General features: G+C 41.1%; 1 protein-coding gene across 12 annotated transcripts in view; it reads left to right on the top strand.

Annotated features, from left to right (window-relative positions):
- Window positions 1–27,792, top strand: part of LOC120807463 (inositol 1,4,5-trisphosphate receptor type 1) — a 72,582-nt gene that overhangs the window by 16,197 nt on the left and 28,593 nt on the right. For 2 of the 12 annotated variants that reach the window (XM_040159527.1, XM_040159537.1), the window contains 39 exons: window positions 68–154; window positions 741–899; window positions 1,765–1,863; window positions 4,321–4,404; window positions 5,093–5,239; window positions 5,436–5,531; window positions 5,670–5,690; window positions 5,881–5,925; window positions 6,815–6,969; window positions 8,501–8,600; window positions 9,057–9,217; window positions 9,321–9,462; window positions 9,681–9,839; window positions 10,288–10,460; window positions 10,960–11,079; window positions 11,806–12,000; window positions 12,201–12,452; window positions 12,566–12,707; window positions 12,811–12,964; window positions 13,243–13,433; window positions 13,575–13,707; window positions 13,798–13,852; window positions 13,941–14,106; window positions 14,822–14,995; window positions 15,092–15,166; window positions 15,307–15,444; window positions 15,522–15,647; window positions 15,757–15,957; window positions 16,065–16,316; window positions 16,826–16,951; window positions 17,055–17,183; window positions 17,845–17,871; window positions 18,323–18,443; window positions 18,568–18,752; window positions 18,840–18,988; window positions 19,079–19,190; window positions 20,020–20,055; window positions 25,034–25,081; window positions 26,526–26,658. In XM_040159527.1, coding sequence (XP_040015461.1) covers window positions 68–154; window positions 741–899; window positions 1,765–1,863; window positions 4,321–4,404; window positions 5,093–5,239; window positions 5,436–5,531; window positions 5,670–5,690; window positions 5,881–5,925; window positions 6,815–6,969; window positions 8,501–8,600; window positions 9,057–9,217; window positions 9,321–9,462; window positions 9,681–9,839; window positions 10,288–10,460; window positions 10,960–11,079; window positions 11,806–12,000; window positions 12,201–12,452; window positions 12,566–12,707; window positions 12,811–12,964; window positions 13,243–13,433; window positions 13,575–13,707; window positions 13,798–13,852; window positions 13,941–14,106; window positions 14,822–14,995; window positions 15,092–15,166; window positions 15,307–15,444; window positions 15,522–15,647; window positions 15,757–15,957; window positions 16,065–16,316; window positions 16,826–16,951; window positions 17,055–17,183; window positions 17,845–17,871; window positions 18,323–18,443; window positions 18,568–18,752; window positions 18,840–18,988; window positions 19,079–19,190; window positions 20,020–20,055; window positions 25,034–25,081; window positions 26,526–26,658 — 5,068 coding nt within the window. Of the gene's footprint in view, window positions 1–67; window positions 155–740; window positions 900–1,764; window positions 1,864–3,680; window positions 3,740–4,320; window positions 4,405–5,092; window positions 5,240–5,435; window positions 5,532–5,669; window positions 5,691–5,880; window positions 5,926–6,814; window positions 6,970–8,500; window positions 8,601–9,056; window positions 9,218–9,320; window positions 9,463–9,680; window positions 9,840–10,287; window positions 10,461–10,959; window positions 11,080–11,805; window positions 12,001–12,200; window positions 12,453–12,565; window positions 12,708–12,810; window positions 12,965–13,242; window positions 13,434–13,574; window positions 13,708–13,797; window positions 13,853–13,940; window positions 14,107–14,821; window positions 14,996–15,091; window positions 15,167–15,306; window positions 15,445–15,521; window positions 15,648–15,756; window positions 15,958–16,064; window positions 16,317–16,825; window positions 16,952–17,054; window positions 17,184–17,844; window positions 17,872–18,322; window positions 18,444–18,567; window positions 18,753–18,839; window positions 18,989–19,078; window positions 19,191–20,019; window positions 20,056–25,033; window positions 25,082–26,525; window positions 26,659–27,792 lie in introns of those variants that run through there. The other 10 variants (XM_040159528.1, XM_040159529.1, XM_040159530.1 and 7 more) reach the window with 10 other exon arrangements.

Here is a 27,792-nt window from a genome sequence, read left to right as displayed (position 1 = left end):
TAAGCAAGCGTGAGATTTTCTGTTTTCATTTTTTGAAACCCTCTCTTATCTCTCTGTTGCTTGCCAGCATGCAGCTGACTTGGAGAAGAAGCAAAACGACTCGGAAAACAAAAAACTACTTGGAACAGTAATTCAGTATGGGAATGTTATTCAGGTTTGTGCTTTAGAAATAGAAATCATCTGCTTGGTATTTATTCCAGATAAAAACTTTGTTTAGACTACCACAAAGTTTTGATTAAGATGAGATTGCCTTGGCATGCCAGTAATGGGGATGATTTAACCACACAAATCCTACAGTACCTTATATCTTAAATTTGAATTACACCTCAGCTTGAGTGCATCATCAGCTTGAGCATGTTACCCAATGAGCATGCTACCCAATATTAACTCTTAAATAAAGAGAAACATCATCACTTGGACATTCCAGTGCAATACTGTGTTGTGAATTTTGACATAGTCCCAATGAAAATGAAGACAGAAACCCAGTCAAACCACGAATAAATATAGTAAGTATAAGTATTTCCTTTAATCCTAATGAAACCTAATTTTTACCTGTTGTATGACACCAATTTCCTAAATATCTGGCATTGGGGGCAGTGTTAATTTCTAGCAGTGCCTTGAATACAAGCTGCTTTCTTGCAGTCAATACACCATTAGCAGCACTTCCTCCTCACCTTAGATTTCAGCATGTCAAATACATTTGTGTGTTTTGTCTTACATTGTATATTTTCTCTGCTCAGCTCCTCCACCTGAAGAGCAATAAATACCTGACGGTGAACAAGCGACTGCCTGCGCTGTTAGAGAAGAATGCAATGAGGGTGATGTTGGACACTGCTGGAAATGAGGGCTCCTGGTTTTATATACAGCCCTTCTACAAACTACGCTCCATTGGGGACAGTGTGAGTCCTCATGTCTATGAGTCCGTGGCCATGGTGCAATGTGGGAACGCTATACTGTATTTGTCATTTAAAGTACAACTGCTGATGTTAATATTTATGATAATGAAGTTGCTAATTCGCTCATAAAGTAGTAAATTAGGATTAAAAGATCAAGACTCTAGGATCAAGGTGCAGACCTCGAGGGCACAGGTCTTCTTTACCGTCCTAATCCTAAATCTGATGCATCTATCCAATGACATCTATCCCTGGATGGACCTGTGCCAGCACCAAATTGGTGTTTACCTGATCACAAAGCTCTTGTTGGAAACCACTTTATTTCCCTGCAGCAGGAAGTAGTGGGCTCGTGCCCAAGGACAAAATGAACCACGGCAGAGAACCGGGCCTCTCTGCTAAGCTCCCCTCAAAGTAGGTATGGCACAAGGCCTAAGCAGTAGGCCTTGGACAAAAAGAAAATTGGAGTCAGTCCCTACTGTCTGAAAATAGTAAGAAGGCACTGACATGAAAAATGGATGCTAAGGCTCTCCTATCCTTGCCTACATGCATGTTAGAGATTCAAAGTTGTGTATATGATGAATGTGTTGTAGTGTGCTGTTTAAATTCAGTAAATCTTTTTAAACTAAATCATTTATCTATTCAAGTAAAACTCAGTTAAATAAAATGAAAATAAAATGCGAGTCATTGTTATTTGTGGAGCCCAGAACGAGTTCAATATGTGCATTATAACGCGTGTTTTGATGAAACATCATGGACCCTTACAGTCCCTCTTTGGCAGCTCTGCTTGTCCTACATTCACCACGTGCAACCTTTGTTCTTTTATGTTTCACATGTTTGTATTTCATTGTGTCTGTTCTGTGTGTGACGGCAGGTGGTGATCGGGGACAAAGTGGTCCTGAACCCTGTGAATGCTGGTCAGCCGCTCCATGCCAGCACACACCAGCTTGTGGATAATCCCGGATGCAATGAGGTTTGGCTAAGCCACTGCAACTCGTCTTCACTCCTTATATGTTTCTGTGGGATTTTTTTGCTGTGTGGAATCTAATTATAGCTTTTTTTTTTCTCCTCATAACCGCTGCTTGGTTATTAGCTGCCTTATGTGATACCCTACAGGATTGTTCCTCTGTCCTTAAGCAGTAGGCTAAAGCTAACACTGCAGTTGGATGGTTGTGCTGTTTCTGTCTCATAACATTAGACTCCTCTGTCCTACATAACAACATTACCTCTGTTATTTCATTATAGGGCCTCACAGTCTACTTTTAGAAACGCTGAGATAGTTAAAGGTATAGACCAGTTTTGGGGCGGTTGTGCCATTTTTCCTCTTTACTATAAGTGAGACCAACTCATTTATTCCTTGTTTATGATTCTGCGAGCAGTTTAAAAGATGTGTGACGTGGTAAGAATCTAAGTGCAAGTGATGGATGTCATCACATAGCAACCCTTATCCTTAACCCCTACCAAAAGAAGGAAGCTACACATTTTTTTCAGGTTTTGGGCAGGGCTGGAAGGAGCACTGGAAACTTGTACTTGTACTGTAAAAGAAATTTGACTCAAGCCGAAGTAAAATTACTTATGTAAAAAGATTAGGGTACCAAGTCAGTCAGTTAAAATGTACTCTGAATAAACGTTAGTGTTACATTTACAAAAGGGGGAAGGTGAGGGCTAAAAAATGGTATATGGTTCTAAAACTAGTTCTAAAACTATTAAACTAAAGAACATCTATAGCTTCCTGGCGTATATGCTTTGGTTTTTCAATGCATATACGCTTTTCCGAAAGCAACCAATAAATTCCAGTCAGGCACTTTGCAGCCTGTGGATGCAACTCATTATTCCAAATATACACTCAGTTGTAAATTTATTAGGCACACCCAGCTAAAACTAATGTAGTCTAATACAACACTCCTGCAGTAAATCCTCTTTTTATGAGGGTTGTAATGTTCAGTTTTTCTGGATAATGTTTCAGACAGTTGTTGAATAAACTGGGTGATCATTTTTGGAGGATGTGGGGCGTGCTGCTGTCTAGCTGAATTGCATTATACAGAGGGGTGTTTTTGTTTTTTAGCCTGCCTTCGTTGATATCAATGGGGTTGACAGAATCACAGAAAGACCTTGAACACCCGGGCGGATGTCCCGAGACTTTATGTAGAAATATTAAGCTACGCAAATCAAACAGCTGCCACTTCTCATGGAGCTTGACAGCAGGATGGAGCGGCGGATAAAGGCGGAGATGTATGAGCTCCTGAGCAGCTGCAGCCGACAAACAGACGTTGCCGGGCAACGCGGCGTTTGTTGACGCTCTCCTCGGTACACGGCGAGTTACAACAGTCGGTCGTCCGTTGCACACTCACCTGTCCGGGCGTCGCCCCGCCCCCCCCGCGATGTGCCCCGCCGCCTGCTCTGAACCGACCTCGCCGACGACGGGAGTCAACGCAGAGGTCACAGCAGAAGGATCCGCCGTCCGGTTTTTTCGGCGTGGAGCATTCGGCAGGACCCAGCATGCAACACGGCAGGCGTGCTTGATTTAGGACACTTGCCGTGGTCGCCGGGTGGTGCAATTAAATCAGCGGATAATTACGGTAGATACAATTCTACCCGGCCCAGGTGCTGCCGCATCCCTCGCACCCCCTGACCCTGGGTCAGTGGATGCAAACATTTCGACCATGGGTGTAGGCCGTGAGCTGAGAGCGGCTCCTCTGTGAGCACGGAGCTTTGCCCTCCAGCGGCCACGGACCGCGACGCGGCAGACTCACCACCAGCAGCTTCTTCTCTGCTCCAGCTGCTGATCTGCCTCTTTTCATTTGTTGCCCTCTCCTCGCGATTAATGCGAACCTCATCATGTGACTATGGTTTTTGGTCTGTAAAGATTTCGATTTTAGATGTAGCGCTGTAAAACACTCGAGTTAAAAAAATACTTAAGTGTCAGTGAAATGACTCATTTTTGAAAATACTTCAAAAAAGTACAAGCACACACACACACACACACACACAACACAAAATGACTTACAGAAATGAAAATAAATGTACCTCGCTACTTTCACCCCTGGTTTTGGATTTGACATGCAGTGGACAATCCTAACAATTAAGTTATTAAACCACTGTTTCTGCTGCCTTGGTTGGGGTTCATGCAAAAAGTTAAAGTTTTTAATCTTAGAAATATTAGAAATAATACTTTTACAACATTTAGTTTAGATGACAAGATATAGATCTTTAGAACGGTGTAAAGGTATTCTCTTATCTCAAAATAAAGAAAAGTCTTGAAAAACTTTGTCTGAGTTTAGAAGATGTGGGGGGAAAAACAAACTCCACAAACACTAAACTATCCCTTAAACACTGGCAGTGTCGTTGCAGTGCTCCCATTGTGCAGGACTGCTGCCAGATGATTAAAGCTACATTCACATCAAACTCTTATTGTTTGTTTGTTTTTCAGGTGAACTCGGTCAACTGCAACACCAGCTGGAAGATTGTGTTGTTTATGAAATGGAGCGACAACCAGGAGATCATCCTGAAAGGGGTTTGTCTCACGGCAGCTACCGAACAAACACATCTCGCTATGCTTTTTTTTTTTTTCATAACAAATGCTTTTTATTAGGGCTTTAGAACAAAACACGTTCTATAGCCAAAACAACAGATAGATAAAGTAAATCTCGTTCTCTGATACAGTAGGTCCAGTCCAGCATAATTGAACTCATTCATTTAAGGTTTCCATAATGTATAGAACTTGCTGGCATTTTCTCTCAATGAAAATGAATGTTTTTCCAACTGTAGGTGTGGCCTAATGTCCCCCATAAGAGCTACATGTTTAAGAATAAGCTTGTGTTTTATTGATTAGTCAACAGCTCTACATTGGGGGGCCTAAACACCAACTACAGTAGCTCAAGGGCCTCTCCAAAATGGGGAGGACCTAACTGTAGATGTAAGAAACCAATCTTTAGGCATATGAAGAACATATGAACTAGTGAGACTGGTGTCAGTCCACACTGATTGCAAGCGGTGTCTATAAACATCTTACTGTATGTTTTGAGTGAATATCAATTACAATAAGTTATGGATTATTACAGGAAACGTATTCTGTGGAATATGAAACGTTCTGTAGACCAGCAAGAATATATATTTCCTTTTTAAATTTTTGTCCCAGAGTAATGAGTTGGTTTTGAGGTTAAGCTGAATACTTTTGACAGTGACATTCTTCTTCTTTCCAGGGTGATGTGGTACGGCTATTTCATGCAGAACAGGAGAAATTCCTCACATGCGATGATCACAGAAGAAAGCAGTATGTTTTTCTTCGCACTACTGGAAGGCAGTCAGCTACCTCGGCAACCAGCAGCAAAGCCCTATGGGAGATCGAGGTGAGGAGGAATATTAATGTGGCTGGTTTCGCTGATTGTGCCATGTCCTGCAGAGTGTAGCTCTTTTCTCAGTGCCAGCAGTAAACATAAAAGCAAGACTGTGAGTCTGTTTCCCAGCACTTCTTCGTATCAGCACCGGTTTAATACACTGAATGCACTGGTATGAGATTTTTACTGCCGTGTGCTCCGGTATCAGGTTGTGCAGCATGATCCATGTCGGGGGGGTGCAGGCTACTGGAACAGCCTGTTCAGGTTCAAACACCTGGCCACTGGACACTACCTGGCTGCAGAGGTGAGTCCAGCGCAGACACTGTGTTTTTAGTAACTGTATCTAGAACAAGACAACACTCAAAAAATTCAGTCAAATCGATTTAACCAAATACCTTTACATGACTATACCTTATCTTGTTATATTTTGGTCATATTTTAGGAACTACCACTGGTGCTTAAGGTATTTACATTGAAAAAAAATAAATGCTGAGGCAGGATAGAATATTTGCTATTCATTTCACACAGTTATGTAACTTTGAAGCAGCTTTTGATTAATTAGTTTGAGACTAAATTATGGTATTACATGTGTTCCAGACAATTTCTAGTCTAGTTTTTCAGTCCAGGTGGTGAACCACTTTGTGCTTTTGCAGGTGAATCCAGAGTATGAAGAGGAGTGCCTGGAGCCGCGCTCTTCAGTAAGTGAGCCATGCTGAAAGACTAGATCGGCATAGTGCATATAAAATCTATGTATAACAATCACCAATGCTTTACAACTACATCAGTATTTTACTATTTCCAGCAGTAGATGGCTGAATGTATTATTGAAGGTAGTACGTGTCAGTGGCCAGCAGATGGCAGCCTTGCACTTTGAATGCGTCTTTCTGTTAAGCGGCACTAGGGCTGTGGCTTCCAACGTGAAGGCGTTCCCGTCTGCTCACCAGGGAGTCGCCGGGGAACTGGCTCTCAGTCAGCCGGAGTTTCCTGCTTCGCTACTACAGTTAAAAAAAAAAATGAATAATAATATTAAACCTAAAAATATACCCAAATAAGCTGAAGTATGGCAGAGGTCCCAGGCAAAAGAAAACAGCCCCCAGTTTATTGTGGTGACTATTTTCATTATAGTCTAGTCCTTTTGTAAATAGGACCCAAAAATGGAATAATAGGAATTCTATTTACAATAGGATCCAACAAACTCATCCAAGATATATATATATATATTTTATTGTGTTTAGACTAGAAATCTATTTCAAGCTCACACTGATTTGATGAAGTCTGTTCTGGCAACCCTTAATGGCTTATCAAATTAAGACTGTGACATTTTATTTGGAAAATTCAACTAACAAAAGAAAAAAGTACTTGTGCTCCAGTGAGGAGACGGGTTTTTGAACAGTCAGCGCCCAGAAATCTTTCCACTGAATTGGTAACCCTCTCACTGACATTCCTGACTCTTGTTGATCTTGAGACACACTCATATCACATAATCACTGAGAGTCGCTGAGAGTGAGCATCTGTGTGTGGTGATGAGAATTCTTTATTTTATGTTTGTAATTTCTGATCAGACTGTGCTTTGACCTTTTCCTCCAGCTGGACTCGGAGCAAGAAACCTTGAGAGCCCGTTTGAGAAATGTCCAGGACAAAGTCATGTACACCCTCGTGTCTGTTCCTGATGGAAATGACATTTCCTCCATATTTGAACTCGACCCTACCACATTAAGAGGGGGTGACTCACTAGTACCCAGGTAGGAGGGCTGTAACGATAAGGTGCTAGAGTGTTTCCAACCAGCTCAGACCTCTGTTCCTGCAGATTTAACTGTAAAGAAGGACACGGCCTATTCCTCGGTCCGTCACTCTTTCCGCTGAAAACCAAACAGCACGCACATTACAAGAAGGGGACTTCCACCGTATATTAACTCATCTTAATATGGCTGCAAAACAATAATCCACAGCTAGAGTGTGTGTATGTGTGTCAATGCTTGTTAATTTAAGAAATTGTGTAACTTACAATATCCCGATCGTGACACAGATAAGGATATTCACACTGATAAATTTCAGTAAACACAGATCATTCTTTGGCATGACTCACTTGTTTTTGACAACTTGTCGATTTGATGATTTGAAATTTTGCAGTCCACTTCCCCTTCCTCTTCCTCCTCCTCCTCCACCTTTCCTCTGACGTTGGAACACAACGCACCACTAAATTACAAACATATGTTGCTCGAATTGAGCATATATTGCTCATGAACATTAGCTTCACATATACAACATCGAAATCTTGACTGTCTTTACAGAAGTATAATGGAAATGAGAACTCTCATTGATGGGCTGACCTAGCGATCCAATCTAGCTTTACTCTTTCTTTAGTGAGGAACTTATGCTCTACTCCCAACACTATTCAAAGTACTTGCAGGAAATAATGTTTTAATCCATTCTGGTCTATTTTAACCAGTAAAACAAGAAATATTAGGTCTCTATAATCAGAGATAAACATGAAAACTAGATGACTCTAATAAAAGTAAGCGCCAGACCATATTTCTCCAAATGTGTGTTCCTGTTTTTAGTGGCGAGTTCTGTACTTAGTATAATTTTGAGGTACTAGTACTTCACTTTTTAAAATTTTCTGCTACTTTATTCTTCTGCTTCTCTACATTTCAGAAGGAATTATTACACTTTTTACTCCACTACATTTACCTATCTAACATCAATAGTCACTAGTTACTTTTCACGTTAAGATTGTACATACAAAATATACAATCATCTTATAAAATTATGCATTGCTGTAGAAAAACCTACCCAAGAGTGTATAAACTATTTACAATTGGCTTCTCCTCAACCAGCCAAAACCTTAACATTGTCCTTACATGTTACTGCGTCCATAATAAAATTCAATAATAATAAAAATATAATAATAAAGTGCTAATCCTTCTTCTACTTTTACTCCAGTTAAAATTTGAATGCAGGGCTTTTACTTGTAATAGAGTATTGCTACTCTTACTTAAGTAGAAGATCGGAAAACCTATTCTACCACTGCCTATTTTGCTTTATATTTGATTCTGTAAGTTCCATAGATTGGTAACAAGGGTTTTGCATATTTTAGGGATGCTTAAGAAAATGAATAGTGCTCTGTGTTTGCGGTTACTGGCAGCCTTTAATTGAAGATGCTGTGTGCTATTTCAAACATTATCTGTTTCAAGAGTCGATATGTGCTGTCCAGTATTTATGCTCTAAAAACAAAATGCTAACATAAATAACGATATTAAAATGTGTTTCCAGGAACTCATATGTGCGCCTCAGACACTTGTGCACCAACACATGGGTTCACAGCACCAACCAACCAATTGACAAGGAGGAGGAAAAACCTGTCATGCTGCGTGTGAGTGACAGTTGATTTGCACTAATATGTCTATCACTAGTAAACTGTTGCAGCTTCTGTCATGACTAGACTGTGTACATGATGCTGAGGTGAAATGCTGTCTGGGATCCTACATTTTTAAGAGTCACCCAGGGGTCACCAGAAATGTAAAAACCTAAACCAACTGTTGTCAGCTGAAAAAGCTTCTGCGCAACCGTTCCTACCTGATGTATGGAAGTGTTTCAGAACTGAATATTAAATTTAGGCTTCCCTGTTTATGCACGTTTTCTGTTTTGCTTTTTCTTTTTTTTTTTTTTTTTTTTTTTTACAATAAACAATACAGTTGTCATCGAGCATTGCCAGAATATTTGGGGAAAGGACTGAAACAAGTGGCCCAAAGACCAATTCTAAATACTCAAAAATACCACATATTTATCTCATAGATGAAAAAGTTGTACTTTTCTTGTCTCATTCAAGATTGGCACATCTGCACTCAAAGAAGACAAAGAGGCTTTTGCCATTGTGCCTGTCTCCCCAGCTGAAGTGAGAGACCTTGACTTTGCCAATGATGCCAGTAAAGTGCTGGCCTCTATCGCTGGAAAGCTGGAAAAAGGCACCATCACACAGAATGAGAGGAGGTATAAAATGCATGTTGGTCCCAGATTGTGAATTTTCTAAACAGGAAATAAGAAAGTCACAAGTTATTGCTTTGTGTGTCTGTGTGTTTTCATATACATCCAGAGCGGTTACTAAGCTTCTGGAGGATCTGGTGTTCTTTGTTGTGGACATTCCCAACAATGGACAGGACGTTCTAGAGATCATGGTCAACAAACCGAACAGGGAACGACAGAAACTCATGAGGGAACAGAATATTCTCAAACAGGTGATGTCTTAATGCAGCTAACATTTTGAACACAATATTTAGAATACATTTTCCAGTGAATATGAACTTGTTTGAACCTCACTGAACTCCCCTTAACCCCCTCTTCAAGTCTTTGTAACACTCAGAGTGGAATGGTTGTCAGGCCTGCAATCTGAATCAGCATGTTCTTTAGGCTTTCAGTATGGGTACAACTGTCACAACCTTATCCGTGTATTCAGATCTTCAAGCTGCTGCAGGCTCCCTTCACAGACAGTGGGGATGGGCCCATGCTACGACTAGAGGAGCTGGCTGACCAGCGTCATGCCCCCTTCAGACACATCTGCCGCCTGTGTTACCGAGTTTTACGTCACTCTCAGCAGGACTATCGCAAGAACCAGGTACAGTTTGCCTTCCCTAGAAGTCTGCTCTATGAGCACTGGCACTGTATGACATGGACGTACGTGCCCCTGGAGTATCTATAAAGGTGCATTCCAAATTTCCTCGATTAAGTCTTATCGTAGGTGAAATAGGCACTGTAGGTTCCCTGATAGGATTATCAAAGCAAAAAATGTCTTGAATCTGAAATGTGTAACTGAAAATACTGGGAATAATGCAAGGCTCACCTGTGGACACCCTTTATCAAATTTTCTGATGATGCGAATACAGAGAGCCACAGTGTGATACAAGTTCATGCTATAACTTATGCTTGTAAATGTGAAATACAGCATTCCCCTTTTCTAAGAACAGTCGATTTCTCTTAAACACATTACAGTGTGATTGTGTAATGGCTCTGTCATCCTGTTTTGGTTTGTGTATGTTCAGACTGGTTATCTCTCTGTCCTGCAGGAGTATATTGCCAAACAGTTTCGCTTCATGCAGAAACAGATCGGCTATGATGTCCTGGCAGAGGACACCATCACAGCTTTGCTCCATAACAACCGCAAGCTGCTGGAGAAACACATCACTGCTGCAGAGATTGACACATTTGTTAGCCTGGTCCGCAAGAACCGCGAGCCAAGGTTTGTGTGTCTGTCTTTCTGTAGGCCATGTAAACGATGATCTTGCTATCAGAGAGAATCAAATATAAAATCATTTAATAATAATTGATCATTTTGATGCAGGATCATTTCTTAAAGTGCATCTGTTTACCTCGATTACAATCTGCATATCCTCATAACATAGTATATCCTCTGTACATGAACGCAGACATTCAGCTATCTTTTACAATGCAAGCAGTGTACACGTTACAGTGTAAACTACCAAACCAGAAACTGACAAATAACGACATTCAGCATTTAATTTTGGCATAAATCTAACCTAATCTAATCCACTGATGTGCAGTATACTTCAGGAAAATCTGGTGATCGAAAACAAAGTGTTGGAATGTTTGGTCACTGTACATGGCACACCTGTACTTTATTCACACTGTTAGGATCTTACATTTTTTGCAGGCTGACATAACTTATTGAAAAGGATGATTGAACTTTGCATATCCTGTTTGTGTGCATATGTGTCCAGGTTCCTGGACTACCTGTCAGACTTGTGTGTGTCAATGAATAAGTCCATCCCTGTGACACAGGAGCTCATCTGTAACGCAGTGCTGGACCCAGCTAATGCAGACATCCTCATAGAAACAAAGTGAGTGCTTCCCCCTCTACCTTCAGCTATTTCTGTCTTCTCCCGTGCAGCGTGCCAATAAGCACTATATAACGTCTACAGTACTGTATATGAGCATAAAATTAAATTGACTTCCCTTGCTTCCTAATCAAATTTTGTTCTAATCATTAAAAAATATATATAATCTGTTATAAACCAGTGGAATATGTCACATAAAATTAGTCTGTATTTTAAAGCAACCAAGTAAATGCATGTCCTACAAAAGTGTAAAGAAGAGTTAAAGGATGTTGTGCTAAAAAGAGTAGATGATTAATTAATTCATTAATTGATTAAAAGAAGGTTTATCCACTATATTGATATATGTAAATGAATCTTCATTGCTTTTCTCTGTTTGACATCTGTTCAATACTGTAATATCAGACAAAGTAAGCAATTTGAAGACATCGCTTTGAGCTTTAGAAATGGCATTTTATAGATTGATCAATAATATCAATAATTTTCAGTTACAGCCCTAGTGGGATATATCAAAGATTCTGATAGGTCTCTATTAGAAAAAGTGTGTACAAAGCTCATGACATCCTTTTTAACTGCTTCTAACAGGGACAGTAATGATGTACACATTATGTCTTTTTTATCCCAATCCTAATGCTTTTGTTAAAATTTGTCACAAATGCTTTCCAAAAAATATTTCCATCAGCATATCTGTCTGTATTATTTTTTCTTCTGCATTACCCACTCTTTCTGCAGACTGGTGCTATCGAGATTTGAGATTGAGGGTGCGCCACTTGGAGATAACTCTGTGGAGTCAGAAGAAGATGAGGAGGAAGTGTGGCTGTTCTGGAAGGACAGCAATAAAGAGATCCGCAGTAAAAGCATCAGGGAACTTGCCCAGGATGCCAAGGAGGGCCAGAAGGAGGACCAGGAGGTGATCAGTTACTACAGGTAGTTACTGGACTTTGTTTTCCCTGTGGTTATTTGAGATAAAAGAGGTAATGTTAGTCCCCTATCTGACTTAAAATTGAGCTGGAGCACTCAGCCAATGGTGCTGATGTCACCTGTGAAGGAAAAACAACTTATGTTTGGGATGTTTAGGCACATTTCAAAGTTTCAAAGGAAGTCTGAGCCTGTATATACCACTGCAGGTACCAGCTGAACCTGTTTGCCAGAATGTGTTTGGACCGTCAGTATTTGGCAATCAACAAGATCTCGGGCCAGCTGGATGTGGACCTGATCTTAAGATGCATGTCAGATGAAGACCTGCCCTATGACCTGCGAGCCTCCTTCTGTCGAATGATGCTGCACATGCATGTAGATCGGGACCCTCAGGAGCAGGTTACACCTGTCAAATACGCACGACTCTGGTCAGAGATCCCTTCAGAGATCGCCATTGATGAGTGAGCGAATGGACAAATTTAATAGATGTTCATTGTAGAATATTTCTCTTATGTAGAGATCAACTTTTGTTGTTGTTGTTGTTGTTGATAAGTGTTTTTCTGTCTTATTGTAGCTACGACAATGATGGAACATCTAAAGATGAAATTAAGGAGCGATTCTCGCAGACTATGGAGTTTGTTGAGAACTACCTGCGAGATGTGGTATGCCAGAGCTTCCCCTTTGCCGATAAAGAGAAGAACAAGCTCACATTTGAGGTCAGTCAGACACACTCTGTATACAATAACACTCACATCATAGGTGTCGTGTTATAAGGTTGGCATTGGCAAACCAATTGATGCATTTACAATCCTTGTTTAGGTGGTGAATCTGGCCAGGAACCTGATTTATTTTGGTTTCTACAACTTCAGTGACCTGTTGAGACTAACCAAGATCCTGCTGGCTATTCTGGACTGTGTCCATGTGAGCACAATTTTCCCTTTCAACAAACTGGACAAAGGAGATGAGAGTAAAGGTATGAACACCCTGGGTGGTCAGTGGAGGACCAAATATTTCATGGACTTGAAGTTGATCTTTGTGTGTGTGTGTCTGTGTGTTTCTGTGTCTCTGTGTGTCTCTGTGTGTCTCTGTGTGTCTCTGTGTGTGTGTGTGTGTGTGTGTGTGTGTGTGTGTGTGTGTGTGTGTGTGTGTGTGTGTGTGTGTGTGTGTGTGTGTGTGTGTGTGTGTGTGTGTGTGTGTGTGTGTGTGTGTGTGTGCGTGTGTGTGTGTGTGTGTGTGTGCGCATGTTTCCAGGCAGTAATGTGATGAGGTCCATTCATGGTGTCGGGGAGCTGATGTCACAAGTAGTCTTGAGAGGAGGAGGCTTCCTTCCCACGACTTCCAACAACAGCTCAAATGGAGACACAGTCAAGACCCAGACTGAACCAGAGAAACAGGACATACTTGTCATGGACACCAAGCTCAAGATCATCGAGATCTTGCAGGTGAAGGACGTGCTAGAATATACAAGCATGCAGTAGACATTGTACACACACAGAGCAAACTGTATATCAGACACAGTCCCACCAACCCTGAAAATAAAATAGTCACTTAAAACCCCTGTTATTTTCTGTCCTGTCCTGCAGTTCATCCTGAATGTCCGCCTGGACTACAGGATCTCCTGTCTGCTATCTATATTTAAGAGGGAGTTTGATGAGAGTAACTCCCAGAGTGAATTATCTGTAACTGGATCAGTGGAGGGACCAAACAATATGCCAGGTTAGATTAATATGCGGCTACATTTGACACAAATGGCATGACCAATGAAATGGACTGTGTTAGTTACAAAAAAATGTTTTGTGATTCCAGGGGCTTTGGATTTTGAACACATAGAAGAGCAGGCGGAGGGGATATTTGGTGGAAGGTAATCACATTCTCAGTAAAGAAAGAATCACAAAATACACAAAAGAGGATTTGTTTTCATTGTGAGTGTGTTTTCATTGTGATTCTAGTGAAGAGAACACCCCCCTGGACCTGGACGATCATGGTGGTCGTACCTTCTTGAGGGTCCTCCTACACTTAACCATGCATGACTATCCTCCCTTGGTGTCCAGAGCCCTGCATCTGTTATTCAGGCACTTCAGCCAAAGGCAGGAGGTTCTGCAGGCTTTTAAGCAGGTATCCTGACAACTCATACATATCAAGAATACCATTTGTATTACCGTAGGGGCACTTTTTACCCACGTGACTTTCAAAATAAGCATCATCAACTATTCATTCTTCTGTCGCCGAGATAGAAAATATTAAAATATTAATAATTATAATATCAATAATAAGAAATTGAGGTAGTGTTCTGTGAAGCTGTGACACATACATGCCATACATACGCAATTGCATTCACGTGGCATTCCAGTTTGTCTGCTCCGTACTCCACATTGCAACATATACACTCCGTTGCCAGTTTATTAGATACACCTAGCTAAAACTAATGCAGTCTAATACAACGGTACTGCAATAAACCATACTTTCATGAAAAGAAATTCATCAAAATGTTCAGTGTTTATTGAAACTGTTTTATAGAAGGGTTGATTTTACTTTGAGGTCATTTTGGCAGATGTGGTTGCTGATGCCCTAGAACTGTATTGCATTATACAGAGTGGTGTTCCTGTTATTGAGCCTATCCTCACTGATATAAATGGGGTACAGAAATAATAAAAACGCCTGTCCCTATAACGCAACACAATTCAACAGCACCATAAACCACAGTCTCCAAAATGATCCTACAACACAAACCTTCATGAAGGGAGGATTAATGCAGGAACGTTGCATTAGACTGCATTCGTTTTAGCTGGGTCTGCCTAGTAAACTGGTAGCTGAGTGTGTGTGTTGATAGGTCCAGTTGTTGGTCACCAGCCAAGATGTGGAAAATTACAAGCAAATAAAGTCAGACCTGGACCAGCTGCGCTCTATTGTAGAGAAGTCTGAGCTCTGGGTGTACAAGAGGCAGGGGCCGGATGAAGGCATGGATGCAGGAGAGGGCCTGTCCACTGAGCCAGAGCATAAAAAGGTACAGTAAATTGTACATCAAAAGAATCAAACTACACTGTAATACCCTAGGTACAGTAAGGCTTTGTTCTGATTCACTGTTTCTACTTTCCTGTAGGGGGACTCTGGGGGAACAGACAAACCAAAGAAGGCAGAAAGTACAAGCAGTTACAACTACAGAGTGGTGAAAGAGGTAACGATCTTACTTCTTCGTATAGTTAACAAGCTCCAATCTGCATGAATTGTAAATTATTTTGTATAGCCCTAGCGCAGAGACTTTATTTTTTATCTTACTTCCTTACATCTTGTTTCTCTCTCACTTTTACCTGTCAGATCCTGCTGCGGCTCAGCAGGTTGTGTGTCCAAGAAGGTCTGTCAGGTAGGAAGAGCAGGAAACAGCAGCAAAGACTTTTGAGAAACATGGGTGCTCATGCTGTGGTCCTTGAGCTCCTGCAGATCCCCTATGAGAAGGTATCTTTTGCTTACAGTGACATGCTTTTCGTGTGTACAAGTGGACAAACCTTCACATCGGCCATTTTCACCTCCAGGGAGAAGATTTGCGTATGCAGGACATCATGAAGCTCGCCCATCAGTTCCTACAGAACTTCTGTGCAGGAAACCAGCAGAACCAAGCCCTGCTGCACAAGCACATCAATCTCTTTCTCAACCCAGGGGTGAGCAGTCAGGCCAGATCACGCACCACTCAATACTAGTAATCACTGATATTGACCTTAATCAACAACATTCCATTGCGAACCTTCTCCCCTTTTTCCTTTTGTCCAGATTTTAGAAGCCATCACCATGCAGCATATCTTCATGAACAACTTCCAGCTGTGCAGTGAGATCAATGAGCGTGTGGTTCAGCATTTTGTCCACTGCATTGAAACACACGGCCGCAACGTCCAGTACCTCAAGTTCCTGCAGACTATTGTCAAAGCAGAGAACAAGTTCATCAAGAAGTGTCAAGACATTGTCATGGCAGAGGTCATCCCTTTTTTCCTAAACTCTTCATTTCCACCTTTTTGTTTCTCTGCTATGCTAAATGCTCCTTATGTCCTTATTTAATTGTGTATATTTGTTTCTTCTTACAGCTGGTGAATGCTGGCGAAGATGTTTTGGTCTTTTATAATGACCGCGCCTCCTTCCAGACACTGGTCCAGATGATGCGATCAGAGCGTGACCGCATGGATGAAAACAGTCCTCTGATGTACCACATTCACCTGGTGGAGCTCTTGGCAGTGTGTACTGAGGGCAAGAACGTCTACACAGAGATCAAGTGTAACTCCCTGTTGCCACTGGATGACATAGTGCGGGTGGTAACCCATGAGGACTGCATCCCTGAGGTGAGAATAGCCTCAGACAAAGACATGCTAAGCATTTGGCAGCAATTAAAGAACATTTAGCCAGATGTAAAGGACACTTGATCAGCGCTTTGTAGATACAGAGGCTTACAAAAAGATTCTCATTGCCTCTAATTTCCAAACTTGTAGTTATTAAATGACCATATTCACAGTAGCATCATGAATCACCTATCTACTATAATAAAAAATGTGGTTAATTTTAAACAACCCCCAACAGAACTGGACTACTTGTATAACACTTTTTGTTCTCTTTATATTTAACCTTGTAGCTTCTGCATTGTGCATGCTGTGCAATGAAAATGTTGTATTCATGAAGCACTATTGAAAAATCACTTTAAGGATGTGTGTGCATCATTGTTGGATTGTCTGATGATTGTTTGATTTTCACACCCTTAAAAGATTCCAACACTAATATTGCTTTCTCGTATTTGTATCAACCATCTTCTATTGGAACCATGTTTTTTACATTAACCTTAATCATAACCTTCCAGGTGAAGATTGCTTATATCAACTTCCTGAACCACTGCTATGTGGACACTGAGGTGGAAATGAAGGAGATCTACACGTCTAACCACATGTGGAAACTCTTTGAGAACTTCCTGGTTGACATTTGCAGGGTAAGAAACATGTGGCAGCTCCATGGAAACGATAACATCACCCAGGAAATTAGACTAATACTAAAATAGATTGAGCCATTCTATTATGTTTTGGGGTTTCCAGGTTTGCAACAATACAAGTGATCGTAAGCATGCAGACACCATTCTGGAGCGCTATGTGACGGAGACAGTCATGAGCATTGTGACAACTTTCTTCAGCTCACCCTTCTCTGACCAGAGCACCAGCCTGCAGGTATATAACAGGGGGTTCTAAGAAAAAGAGTTAATGTGAGATTGATGATAGATGGTGGAGCATCAGGGGTTCATCTCTCCCAACATCTAATATTTTATGGTAGTGACCTAAGCAAAATGAATTTCTCTTAGTGGACAATAAAATAAAAACATCTCTGTGGAGTTTTCTTACAATCTTTTTCTTCTGATTAACATCATTGTGACTGGTTTAGGGGAAGGAATGTTCCCCTTCTCTCCCCATTTGTATGTGTTAATCAGATTTGTGTCCGTTATGGTCCAGTAGAGCTAATTGCACAGTGCAAAGTTAAGAAAAGTTACTCGTGATTGTTGGCACCCTGTTGTGCTGATTAAACATTTCATTTGTAGATACACAAAAAGCTCCCCTAAATAATGAATAAACATTTATTTTCAGTGCTCAGTTAATAACTTTATAACCTGTTATTTGTTGAAAGAATATTAATCCTGTCAGTCAACTCAAAAAAGACGTATTTTTGAACTATCATCTCACACTTTTCATTTTACATGTCTCCAGGATTAACAGTTGTTTCTGAAATGTATAGTATTGTTGTTGGAAGTATGTGCATGATGCATCTTGATTTTTATTTATTTATTTTTTTTTGGTGCATGTTTAATTTCTTTGCTGCTTGTATCCTCTGCTGCAGGCGTCTCTGTTGGGGAAAATATTTCAGGTATTTTTTGACATTTAATTCAACAGGGAAAACAGGGTGTTGCAGATTCTTGTTTGGGGTAAAAGAAAATTCTTTACCTTGTTATTTACTGTGTTTATGTGTGAGCATTCTGTCAGGGAAGGACAATATAGATGATTTTCACTGGGCTAGATTTGGGCAAATGTCTGCTCAGGGATTGATGGGTTTCTTGGAAAAGTAACAAAACACCACTGAGTCAGCATGCTGGTCTCACTACAGGGGCTGTCACCTGTACCACACACACAGAGAGGTGTGTGTGTGATACTAAAACACAATGCCTTACAGTCCAGACCGATGCTGTAGATGACAGAAGGGTATTTTCCATTTTGTCATGGGACCTTTTTCTTTCTTTCATGACTAGAGATGTTACCTCCAGCTAGATAAATATAATAAACTGCAGCCACTCTGGCTTTTTCTTCTATCTTCCTCTCAGACCAGGCAGCCAGTCTTTGTGCAGCTGTTGCAGGCAGTGTTCAGGGTCTACCATTGTAACTGGTTGATCCCAGTCCAGAAGGGCTCTGTTGAGAACTGTATAAAGGTGCTCTCTGATGTTGGTAAGATCAATACAGTAGCCATCTCCACTCTCACATCAGCTTCTAAAAATTCCTGTCTGACAAGCCCATACTTTTTAAGGTCTAAATCAGTGTGTGTGTCGGTGCGTGTGTGTGTACCTGGCAGCCAAAGGCAGAGCTATAGCCATCCCAGTGGACCTGGACAATCAAGTGAACAACCTATTTGTGAAATCCAACAACATCGTCCAGAAGACAGCCATGAGCTGGAGACTTTCTGCTCGTAACGCTGCCTGCAGAGACTCTGTGGTGACCGCTTCACGGGACTACAGGAACATTATCGAGAGGCTGCAGGTACAGTGTGTTTGTGTGTGTTCATGCGTCATTCAAGATTTTAAAATTCATACAAGCATTAAGGGTGTTTCTTTGTCGGGGCTGTAGGACATTGTGTCCGCTCTCGAGGACCGTCTGCGTCCATTGGTCCAGGCTGAATTGTCAGTTCTGGTGGACGTGCTGCATCGGCCTGAGCTGCTCTTCCCTGAAAACACAGACTCACGCAAGAAGTGTGAGAGCGGAGGTTTCATATGCAAGTAAGCAATACAAATATCTCCATAATATATCACTGACATATGAGTTAGTGCACTTAAAATTGAGCCCTATGAACTAATGCCGTTGTGCAGGCTCATCAAACATACCAAGCAGCTGCTAGAGGAAAATGAGGAGAGACTGTGCATCAAAGTTCTGCAAACGCTGCGAGAGATGATGACAAAAGACCGGGGTTATGGGGAGAAGGTAGGAGAAGCTACCAAGCTCAGATATCATGTATGTCCATAGTGGGATGATACACCCCACTGTCATGAACACGGTTTGACTGTATATATACTGTGCATTGTATATATTGTATAAATACAACTGCTGAAAATATATTGAATGTTTGTTACTGTATTTTTTGTATTTTTTCAAACATATTTTGTATATATGTAAAATTTTCATCAGGAGAAAGGTGTCAGCTTTTAAGGAACTACAAATAACAGAGCCTTGGTTTTATTTAGTGTACAGTACATTTTTGACACAATATATTTTTAGCAATTTTTAAAAACTTTTTTCACCTCATAGAAGACCAATCTTTAACACTTTAATTGAATTGAAAATGTAAAAGTAATCAGAAGTCGCAAAGTCTATTGTTGTAATATATGACAATATTTTTTATGTCACTTTATACAGTATATCCACGTAGGTTTTACAGCTAGTTTAATATGATTTGACCACAATAGCTGCACACATGCTGCATGTCACACAAACACACTCACTAACTGCCAAGAGTACCTTTATTTTGAAGGGACTTAGCTTGTCCCTACAGTCACATTCACCATGCAGTCAATAAGACAGGACTAGTCACTTTTCAGAAATGCTCTCAGCAACAGTCCCTACTAAATGAGACTGCACTAATTCTGCTCACTCCATTCATAAGTACTATTTCTTCTAAACTGCTGAAGTTGATAAGTATGTCCACAGGCTCAAATCACTTAACTAACATGTCTTGCTGTACCATTGACTTCTGCTTTAACTTCCTCCTTCCTGTGTGGTTATCTAACCCCTTAAACCCTCTGTTCTCTTTCAGCTCAGGGCCTTTGATGATGAGATGGATATGCCTAAGGTTGTTTCTCTTTTTCTTGTGTTCATGCCCTTGTTCCTCCGAGCTCCTGTCTGTTTTGTCTCCGTAACACTAGTAGTTGCTCTGTAACTGTACTGTAGCAGCTGCTGTGGCCGTGTGCTGTAGTTAGCAGGGGCTCTAGGTACAGCTGGTAACAAATAGTGGTAGGCCGGTTCTGTATTTCACACCTGCTGCACTTTCACCATAAAACATTTGGTAGATCAACTGAAAATGGTGAGAAAGAGGGAGAGAGAGATAGGGAGATGTCTGCTGTGGCTGACTCTATGTTCCAGTTGTGCAAGTTGTGTTATTCCAAGTTCCAAGGTGAGTCACTTGATGGCTGGGCCAGCTGCTAGTGCTGCATTTGTGTCTGCTCACGCTCCTCACACTGGACGTATACATGCTTTACTTTTTGCCAAAGTGTTCACCATATGAAGTAAAAGCCATTTTGGGACATATATTAACACTACTTCCAGTTGCCAAATTTTATTTCACACAAACAGCATAAAAACAGTCAACGGATGTGAAATGATGAGTCAACAAGCACAGGCTTATATGAATTACAAAAGAAATATACATAAACAAAGGGAAATAAGATATCAAGCTCCTCATGATATATAAGTTGGCGTTCCGACCTATATATTACATTACAAAAAGCAGTGTGAAGATAATAAAGCCATAAAAGCCATATCACTTCCTTCCCTCTCTTTTCATGCAGGTGTTACACTGTCTCTGTTAATGTTCAGCTCTTTTTTAGGGTGTTTCCCTTGTATCTCCTTTAGGCACCAATAGGGGGCACTGTCACTGTGTGCGGGCTGTGTATATATGGGTATAAATGAACGTGTGGGGCTGTGAGGGGCTGTGGCAGTCATTGAGGCTGTGTCCTAGTTTTCCTCGCCTGCAAGCTGCACGATTCCTGGGCCACTGCCAACTCTGGGCTGAGGTTACATAAGAATCAGGCTTTTTTTTTTTTCCTGGAACACAGCCCCTCCGCTGATGTGTGACCTTCAGCAGTAATTGCCAATGAAAGTGTAGAGGAGCTGTTTACCCACACTGCCGTGTGTGTGTGTGTGTGTGTGTGTGTGTGTGTGTGTGTGTGTGTGTGTGCAGGTGTGGTTGTGTATATGTGCGTGTGTGTTTGTGTTTGTGTGTGTTCGTACACCTGTGTGTATAAATGAAAGTTGTGAGCATGAGGGTGAAGGGGTGGGTGAGGGGCTATTTGCATGAGCGTGTGAGAGAAACATGAGCCCTACACACACCTGTTTAGTGTTGTATCTCTGTCTGTCTACACATGAAAAGCAGCTCTGTTGTATTGCAGCTGCGTGGAAACCTGTTTCTCTCCCCCCACGTGCCAGTCATATCTCAAATCATATTTGTTGTCTCCTCTCTCTCCCTTTTGGCTCCATTAAATCATTGTGAAACAGTTCCTCAACTCCTCCAAATACTCCCCAATCATATCCTTTCTCACATGGATGCAAACACGCATCCACTCTGTGTAAACTTAATGAAGTTGGCTGTGAATGTTTGTGTAGGTGTTGTATGAAAGTGTGTAGTTGGCTCTCGTCTCCTCTGTTGCCCTTTGAGTAAAGCAGAACAACATTGCACATGATTGAAAAGAAACAAGGTGAATATGCGAGCTTGTTTAGTATGAAACATGGCTTATATGGGTTACATGTAGTAGGTTTATACGGTGGTGTTGTGCACAGTAGGTATTAGCAATGCATTTTTTGAAATAGATGTAGCATGATATGTATTTTTGACCTCTCCAGTGTGTGCATACCACCCCTTTGCTAAATGTCAGAGTGGTGATTATCAGCTAAATTCATTGCTCTTTGGCTGTCAGAGTTATGTAACAGCCAGAGGAGTTCAGGATACACAGTGTTGGGCTTTTACTCTCAGGTTTTCCTATTTACTTGGCCTCTTGTGTGTGTGGTTGGATTAAGAGGAAAAATCTTCTTCTTGACTTTTGGATTTCAAGATAGCATCTGGCTCAGTTTTTTCTTTTTTTCTTTCTTTCTTTCTAATTTTCTCTACACATATTCTCCCACACTCACAGTGGGATTGCCAATAGTCAAGACAGAAATTTATTTTACAGTTCTGGTACAGAAGACGATCAGCTGCAATGACAATGCCAGAGTAGAGTCTTTTAATTTAGTCTTCTTTTCGTTCTGCACATAAATAGCAGGCAAGTGGTAAACCCCAGTGTTCATGTCATTCACTGCTGGTTTAAACATGACTCAGTCTCAGCCTTCAAAGACACAAAGACATGTTTATTTATTTCAGAAAAACACCTAAACGTGAAGTAGAATGATCTCTATGTGCATGGTGCGCACATTTATTTCCTCTATTGTTGAACTGAGAGGTGTGAGACTGATCAGGGGTTTGCCCCAGGGAGTTTCCAGTTTGGTGGAATGCACTATAGTCAGGGCGGATGTGGCAGCTGTGAGGGGTTGCTCTGTGGTGTCTGTGGTCAGACTGGGGGCGATTAGCTGCACATATCTTCTCTGATTAGTATCTGGCTGTCTGGTTTGATGTGGTGACAGTGAGGCAGTGTCCACAGACCTGCACAAGATGCTGCTTCTCCAGTGTGTGAGTAATGAGAGTGTAGCCCCCTGACTTGCTGCTGAACGCTGCCCCACTATGTTGTCTTCAGGTGGAATCAATTGTTGTGCATGTGAAAAGAAATATTAATAATTATAAGTAATAGTTAAAGAAAATATATGATTAATAATGAAGAAAAACAGCCCGGCATAGCTTGTAGCACAATATCCATGGCAAACTTTTTAGTGTAGCTTTTAAATAATATGTGCTGAAATTACATAATTTGCACTTTGTGCATTCCAGACCATTTATGTGAGTATATTCTGTGTTTTCTCTTTTGTTCTTTCACACCTGTCAGTCTGTCATTTGGTCTTTCTCACTCTGTCTCCTTCTGTTTTGCTCCCACAGAGAATTCTCATATTTCCTATGCTAAAAAACACTGAATAACCCATTAAAGTACTGTATCTGAAAAAAATGTATTGTCACAAAGCTGAAAACAAATAATCCCATCTATACAATATCACCACTGATCCAATGTTAGCTTTGCTACATAAGGAACATCCAGGGTGTACTTTAGCTTGTGCCTGTGTTTAAAGCACCTAATGTTACCTAACTAAATGTCTCATTTCTATCAAGCGTGGTTGTCAATTCTCTTCAGACACAAACGGAGGTGGAGCTTGTAACTATACTTCCATTGTATACGATGGCCTCACTGAACAACAACCAGCATCATTTTTAAGCTCTGTGCTTGGTTGAGTTCATTAGTCAGATAAGTCAAAAGGAAAAATTCTAACTGAAATCACAAGTCACTGGTGTTAAAGTCAAAGTCAAGTCAAGTCTTTTTTGATTTTGTCGAGTTAAGTTGAACACATCAGATGTATGACTTCAGTCTGAAGTTCACACCTCTGAAAAGAACCTGCCAGTCATCACATTATATAGATGCAACGCTGGTAACATACCGTATTTGGTGTATACAGAGACAAAAACTACATACCAATGGCAAACACACCCACAAGAATAGATACATACTGTAAGTCACGCCCTTGACCTGGACTGACAGAGAGATTAGTCCAACTGTCAAAGTGTGTAAGCCCTCGCTTTTAGTGTGTTTGTTATTCTCTCTCCCTCACTGGCTCTCTCTGTCTCTTGCCCTCTGTGTGTTTGGTGTCAGATAGTCTCTCTAAGCAGCTCTGTGTCATTGGTTTAGTGGCCTGGTTCCTTTTGGGGTGATTATGTAACTCTAACCCCATCGTCCCTCGCCTTGCCTCGCCTCTCCTCTCCTCTCCCCTGTCCTGCCCCAACTAGTGTGTCTTTTTACATAACGATTTTTGTGGAGCATTGCCTTTTACTAGTTTCCCTTTCCCTTGGTGAACCCGTAATGTACATAGATGTACCGAATTTTAATACAGCAAAATGTTTGTGAGACCTGCTAAGGAAATTTAAAAAGACACACATGGGGCATATCTAATTTGTCTATATTTGATTATGTGTTTCATCTTACTCATAACATGGCTCAAAGTGAGATCTGGCGAAGAAATACCCACATAAAGGGCCCCAGTAGCTCACCTGGTAGAGCATGTACCCATATCAAGGTTGAGTCCTTACCATAACAGCCCAGTTTCGAATCTGGCCTGGGCCCTTTACTGCATGTCACCTCCCCTCTCTCCCCTGCCTTTCCTGTCTCTCTCTACTGTGACTGTCAATAAAAAAAGGAAAATGCCAAAAATATAAAATAAGAAAATTAAAAAATAAATAAAACACATAAAACCCCAACTTAAGTTTTTGCAATTTTTTGTTTTTGTAGGGAATAAACAAACTAAATATGACTTGTTAGTTAGTGAACTTTAGAAATGCTGGTAGTTAGACTTTTTTTGTTTTTTTTTTTTACCTTTGGAAAGAGCCAGGCTAGCTGTTTTCCCCTGTTTCCATCCTTTATGCTAAACTAAGCCAACCAACGGCTGAATAAAATAAATCAGCATATTTCCCAAAATGTCTAACTACTCCTTTAAAACAACAACTTGAAAATTGAAAATCAACTAAAATGAAGAACAAAAAGCACATATCATATGGTAATAAAAAAAATAAGAAAAATAATATACAGTGATGTGAAGGGAGTTCAGAAAATGAACAAAAGATCCAATCACACTGGACATGTCCTGTAACATTTTGTTACTAGTATTATTAGTCAACACTGTACACATCTCCTGTCTCTGCTCTCTAAACCCTCCCCAACCATAATGTTTCCCTGGTTTCCAGCATAGCAGTAAATGCATGTCAAATTACCCATAGCAGACCTCTGCATGGCCACTTAAAACAGCTGAGTAGGTAGACTAGATAATGTGGTTATTAAGCTGACAATTGCCTCTTCTGTGCTGCATGAATACTAACCCTGTGTTTGTATCTGTTGGACCACTGCGCTCACACTCCTCACTGCACCCAGCAGCTGGATCAAAACCAGCCTGAGAAGCTGTTGGAGGACCAGAAGAGGGTAGGTACTTATAACAGCATGGCAACTCTCTGTAACTAAAAAAATCAAATACTTCAGAGATTCGTGGTGAGATAACATACACGATACATAAAGCAGTCGTGCATTTAAATTTTAAAAAATCAATTTCGTTACCTTTCCCCTGCTTTTGTGTTTCTGATCACTCTTCGTCGCTGCTTCAAGTACTGTAAGCCCTAACCACTGCACTGAACCGCTCTCAAACCCAAACAAGCATGCATGGGGACCCAAAAGAACAATTTATCTTGTAACTTTAATGCTATATTTGTTTTTACCTTTTTTCTCTAATGGGGCTTATGGCAATACAGTGACTTTACAGAGCCTCAGGTGTTTCTTTTATAGAGGCTGGCCCTAATATCGATATTCAAGAGTAACAATATTGATTGGATTCATCGATATATAATTATCGTCTCCAAGAGAAGAACATTATTTGGCGAGCAGGTATGTTCAGTGGCTGTTTAGGTGCTGATTAAATGTCCCTAACAAGAATAATATCACTGGCTTTTTATTCAGTGCCCTCATAGCTTCTGCTTATACTTGGTACAGTCCGAATTTGTACTGACAGTTTAAATGATGTCCAGACGGGACGCCATAAGACACTGCCTCATGATTCAAGACTCAAGGAAAAGGGCAGTATTCTCCAAAGAAACCAGGGAGTCATCTTCTGACTACAGCTGATCTTGCTGTGATGTTACACGCAATACATACAGTGGATTTACCTACTGCCAATGAAAGATGAGAATAATGTTCTTCACGCCTCCTACATAAACTAATCCTGACCTCCAGAGCATAACTGTGGCAGTGCAGTTTACATAATGCCACCGCTGTCTATCAAGGACCACCCACAGTTGACAATGATTTGCACATAATCACGCACAAACACACAGAAAACCTTCTCTTTCATTTCCTTCACTTTATCCCATGGGAGGTCTGTCAGGTAGCAATATGCTGTGGTTGCCATAACAACGGAAAAGTCGTGCTGCTGACTGCTCAACGGTGGATGAGTCACAGTGTGGGATGGCTGGCCCCAGGTCTGTCTAAGTGAAAACCTGGACCTCACATCGTCATTACACAGGGTCACTGCTGCTGCTGATAACCATAACAATGTTGATTGTGTGGGTGGTAAATGACATAAACTTTAGGTTATGTCAGCAAGTTTTTCTTGCATGGAAATTTAGGAATTCTTTAGATCAAATATATATTTTGAGAGGTTGATATGTAGTTCCTTCATACCTATGGATTACAGAGCGTGGTCGTAATGGGAGCTAGGCTATCATTGTCCGAGGTCAGGGGGTGTTTTAGTGTCTTGACTGAGATCTAAAATGCACAATATATCACCGGTGATGCATGTTTCCTTGTTATACAACATCCTCTCTCCCCATTGCTGACGTAACGTCATTACATCCTTCGACTTCTTTTCCTCTTGTAGGGCGAGGCACTGAGACAGATTCTGGTGAACCGTTACTATGGTAACTTCCATCGGAGTGGTGGGCGGAGGGACAGCCTGACGTCATTTACAAATGGCCCCCTCAGTCCAGTAGGACCTGGCAAAAACCAATCAGGTAGGACAGCGTGACTGTTAATTCTGTACGGCAGGAAGTGTAGTTTAGCTAGTACACACAGGGCCATGAAAACACTCATTTCAACATCTCTAACTGAGCTGATGTTTCTGTGAAACATTAACCAAAGGCCTCTGTCAAAGAGAAGCATAACTTTGCCACCAGTAACGACTACAACTACCAGCGGGGGGCAAGGTCTAGATAAGGCATTTCCTTTTAGTTAGCCAAAACGTTTTCTGCCCCTGAAGTCAAGTAGAATAAGGTTCTCTCAATAATGTTATGTAAGGATGGGACTCTGTCTGGCCCTGAGCTGGTTATCAGCTCCAGAGTTGTGCTGCGAGCTGCCCTTTGAGCACGCAGAGCACAACACTCTTATCACTACCTGATAACATGGTCATTGTGTTACTATCTGCAGTCAAAATACTGAAGCAATTCATCTCTGTGCAGTGTTTCTCCTTCTATTTGAGCTATTGGTTCTGATATGAAGCATATATTATGTAACATTTAATCTGCATATAGATTTTACAGGACACACTGGTGCCAATGGTATGCGTCCGTTTTTCATATAGATTTAGTGCTGCCATATTGACCTAGTAACCAGAATGGCTTGTGTATGCCAGTATTTTCACATTCAGTGAAACGTGGGTGTGACACCATAATGTTTGAATATTTTGTATATTATACAGTTGTGATGAATGGCCCGGATGTTGACATGTTTGGACAAATAGTATTTTACCGGTTCCCAGTTCACCGTCTCTCCCATGTGCACCAACATGTTGGCAAACTTCCAGACGACGCGAGGTATACCCCTTCCCTGTGTGATCCACTTTTGACTGTTGCTAGGTGACAGGCTGCCACTTCCTGCGAAAACAGCCTTTGCACCTGTTGCAGTAACAAGAGCCAGGCTGAGAATTCCATGTGTACCTTGAAGCTGGGGCCTTAGTTGGGAGTGTTCAGGCAAGGTCATGTACAAGGAACTGCACAACTGGACAGTTACTCTGTCTAGTACAGGGTTAGCATCACAGTAGTTGGAAATCTTAGTGAGCCTGTTGCCTGTTTATGTAAATCATTGTATGTATGTCCTCTATGTTAACCTGGATCAATGAATGTCTTGCTCTGTATGTTTAAAGGAATGAT

Source organism: Xiphias gladius, chromosome 21, assembly GCF_016859285.1.
Source record: "Xiphias gladius isolate SHS-SW01 ecotype Sanya breed wild chromosome 21, ASM1685928v1, whole genome shotgun sequence".
Taxonomy (NCBI): domain Eukaryota; kingdom Metazoa; phylum Chordata; class Actinopteri; order Istiophoriformes; family Xiphiidae; genus Xiphias; species Xiphias gladius.
The sequence above is the reverse complement of the archived record's forward strand: the minus strand, read 5'-3'. Positions and strand labels throughout refer to the sequence as shown.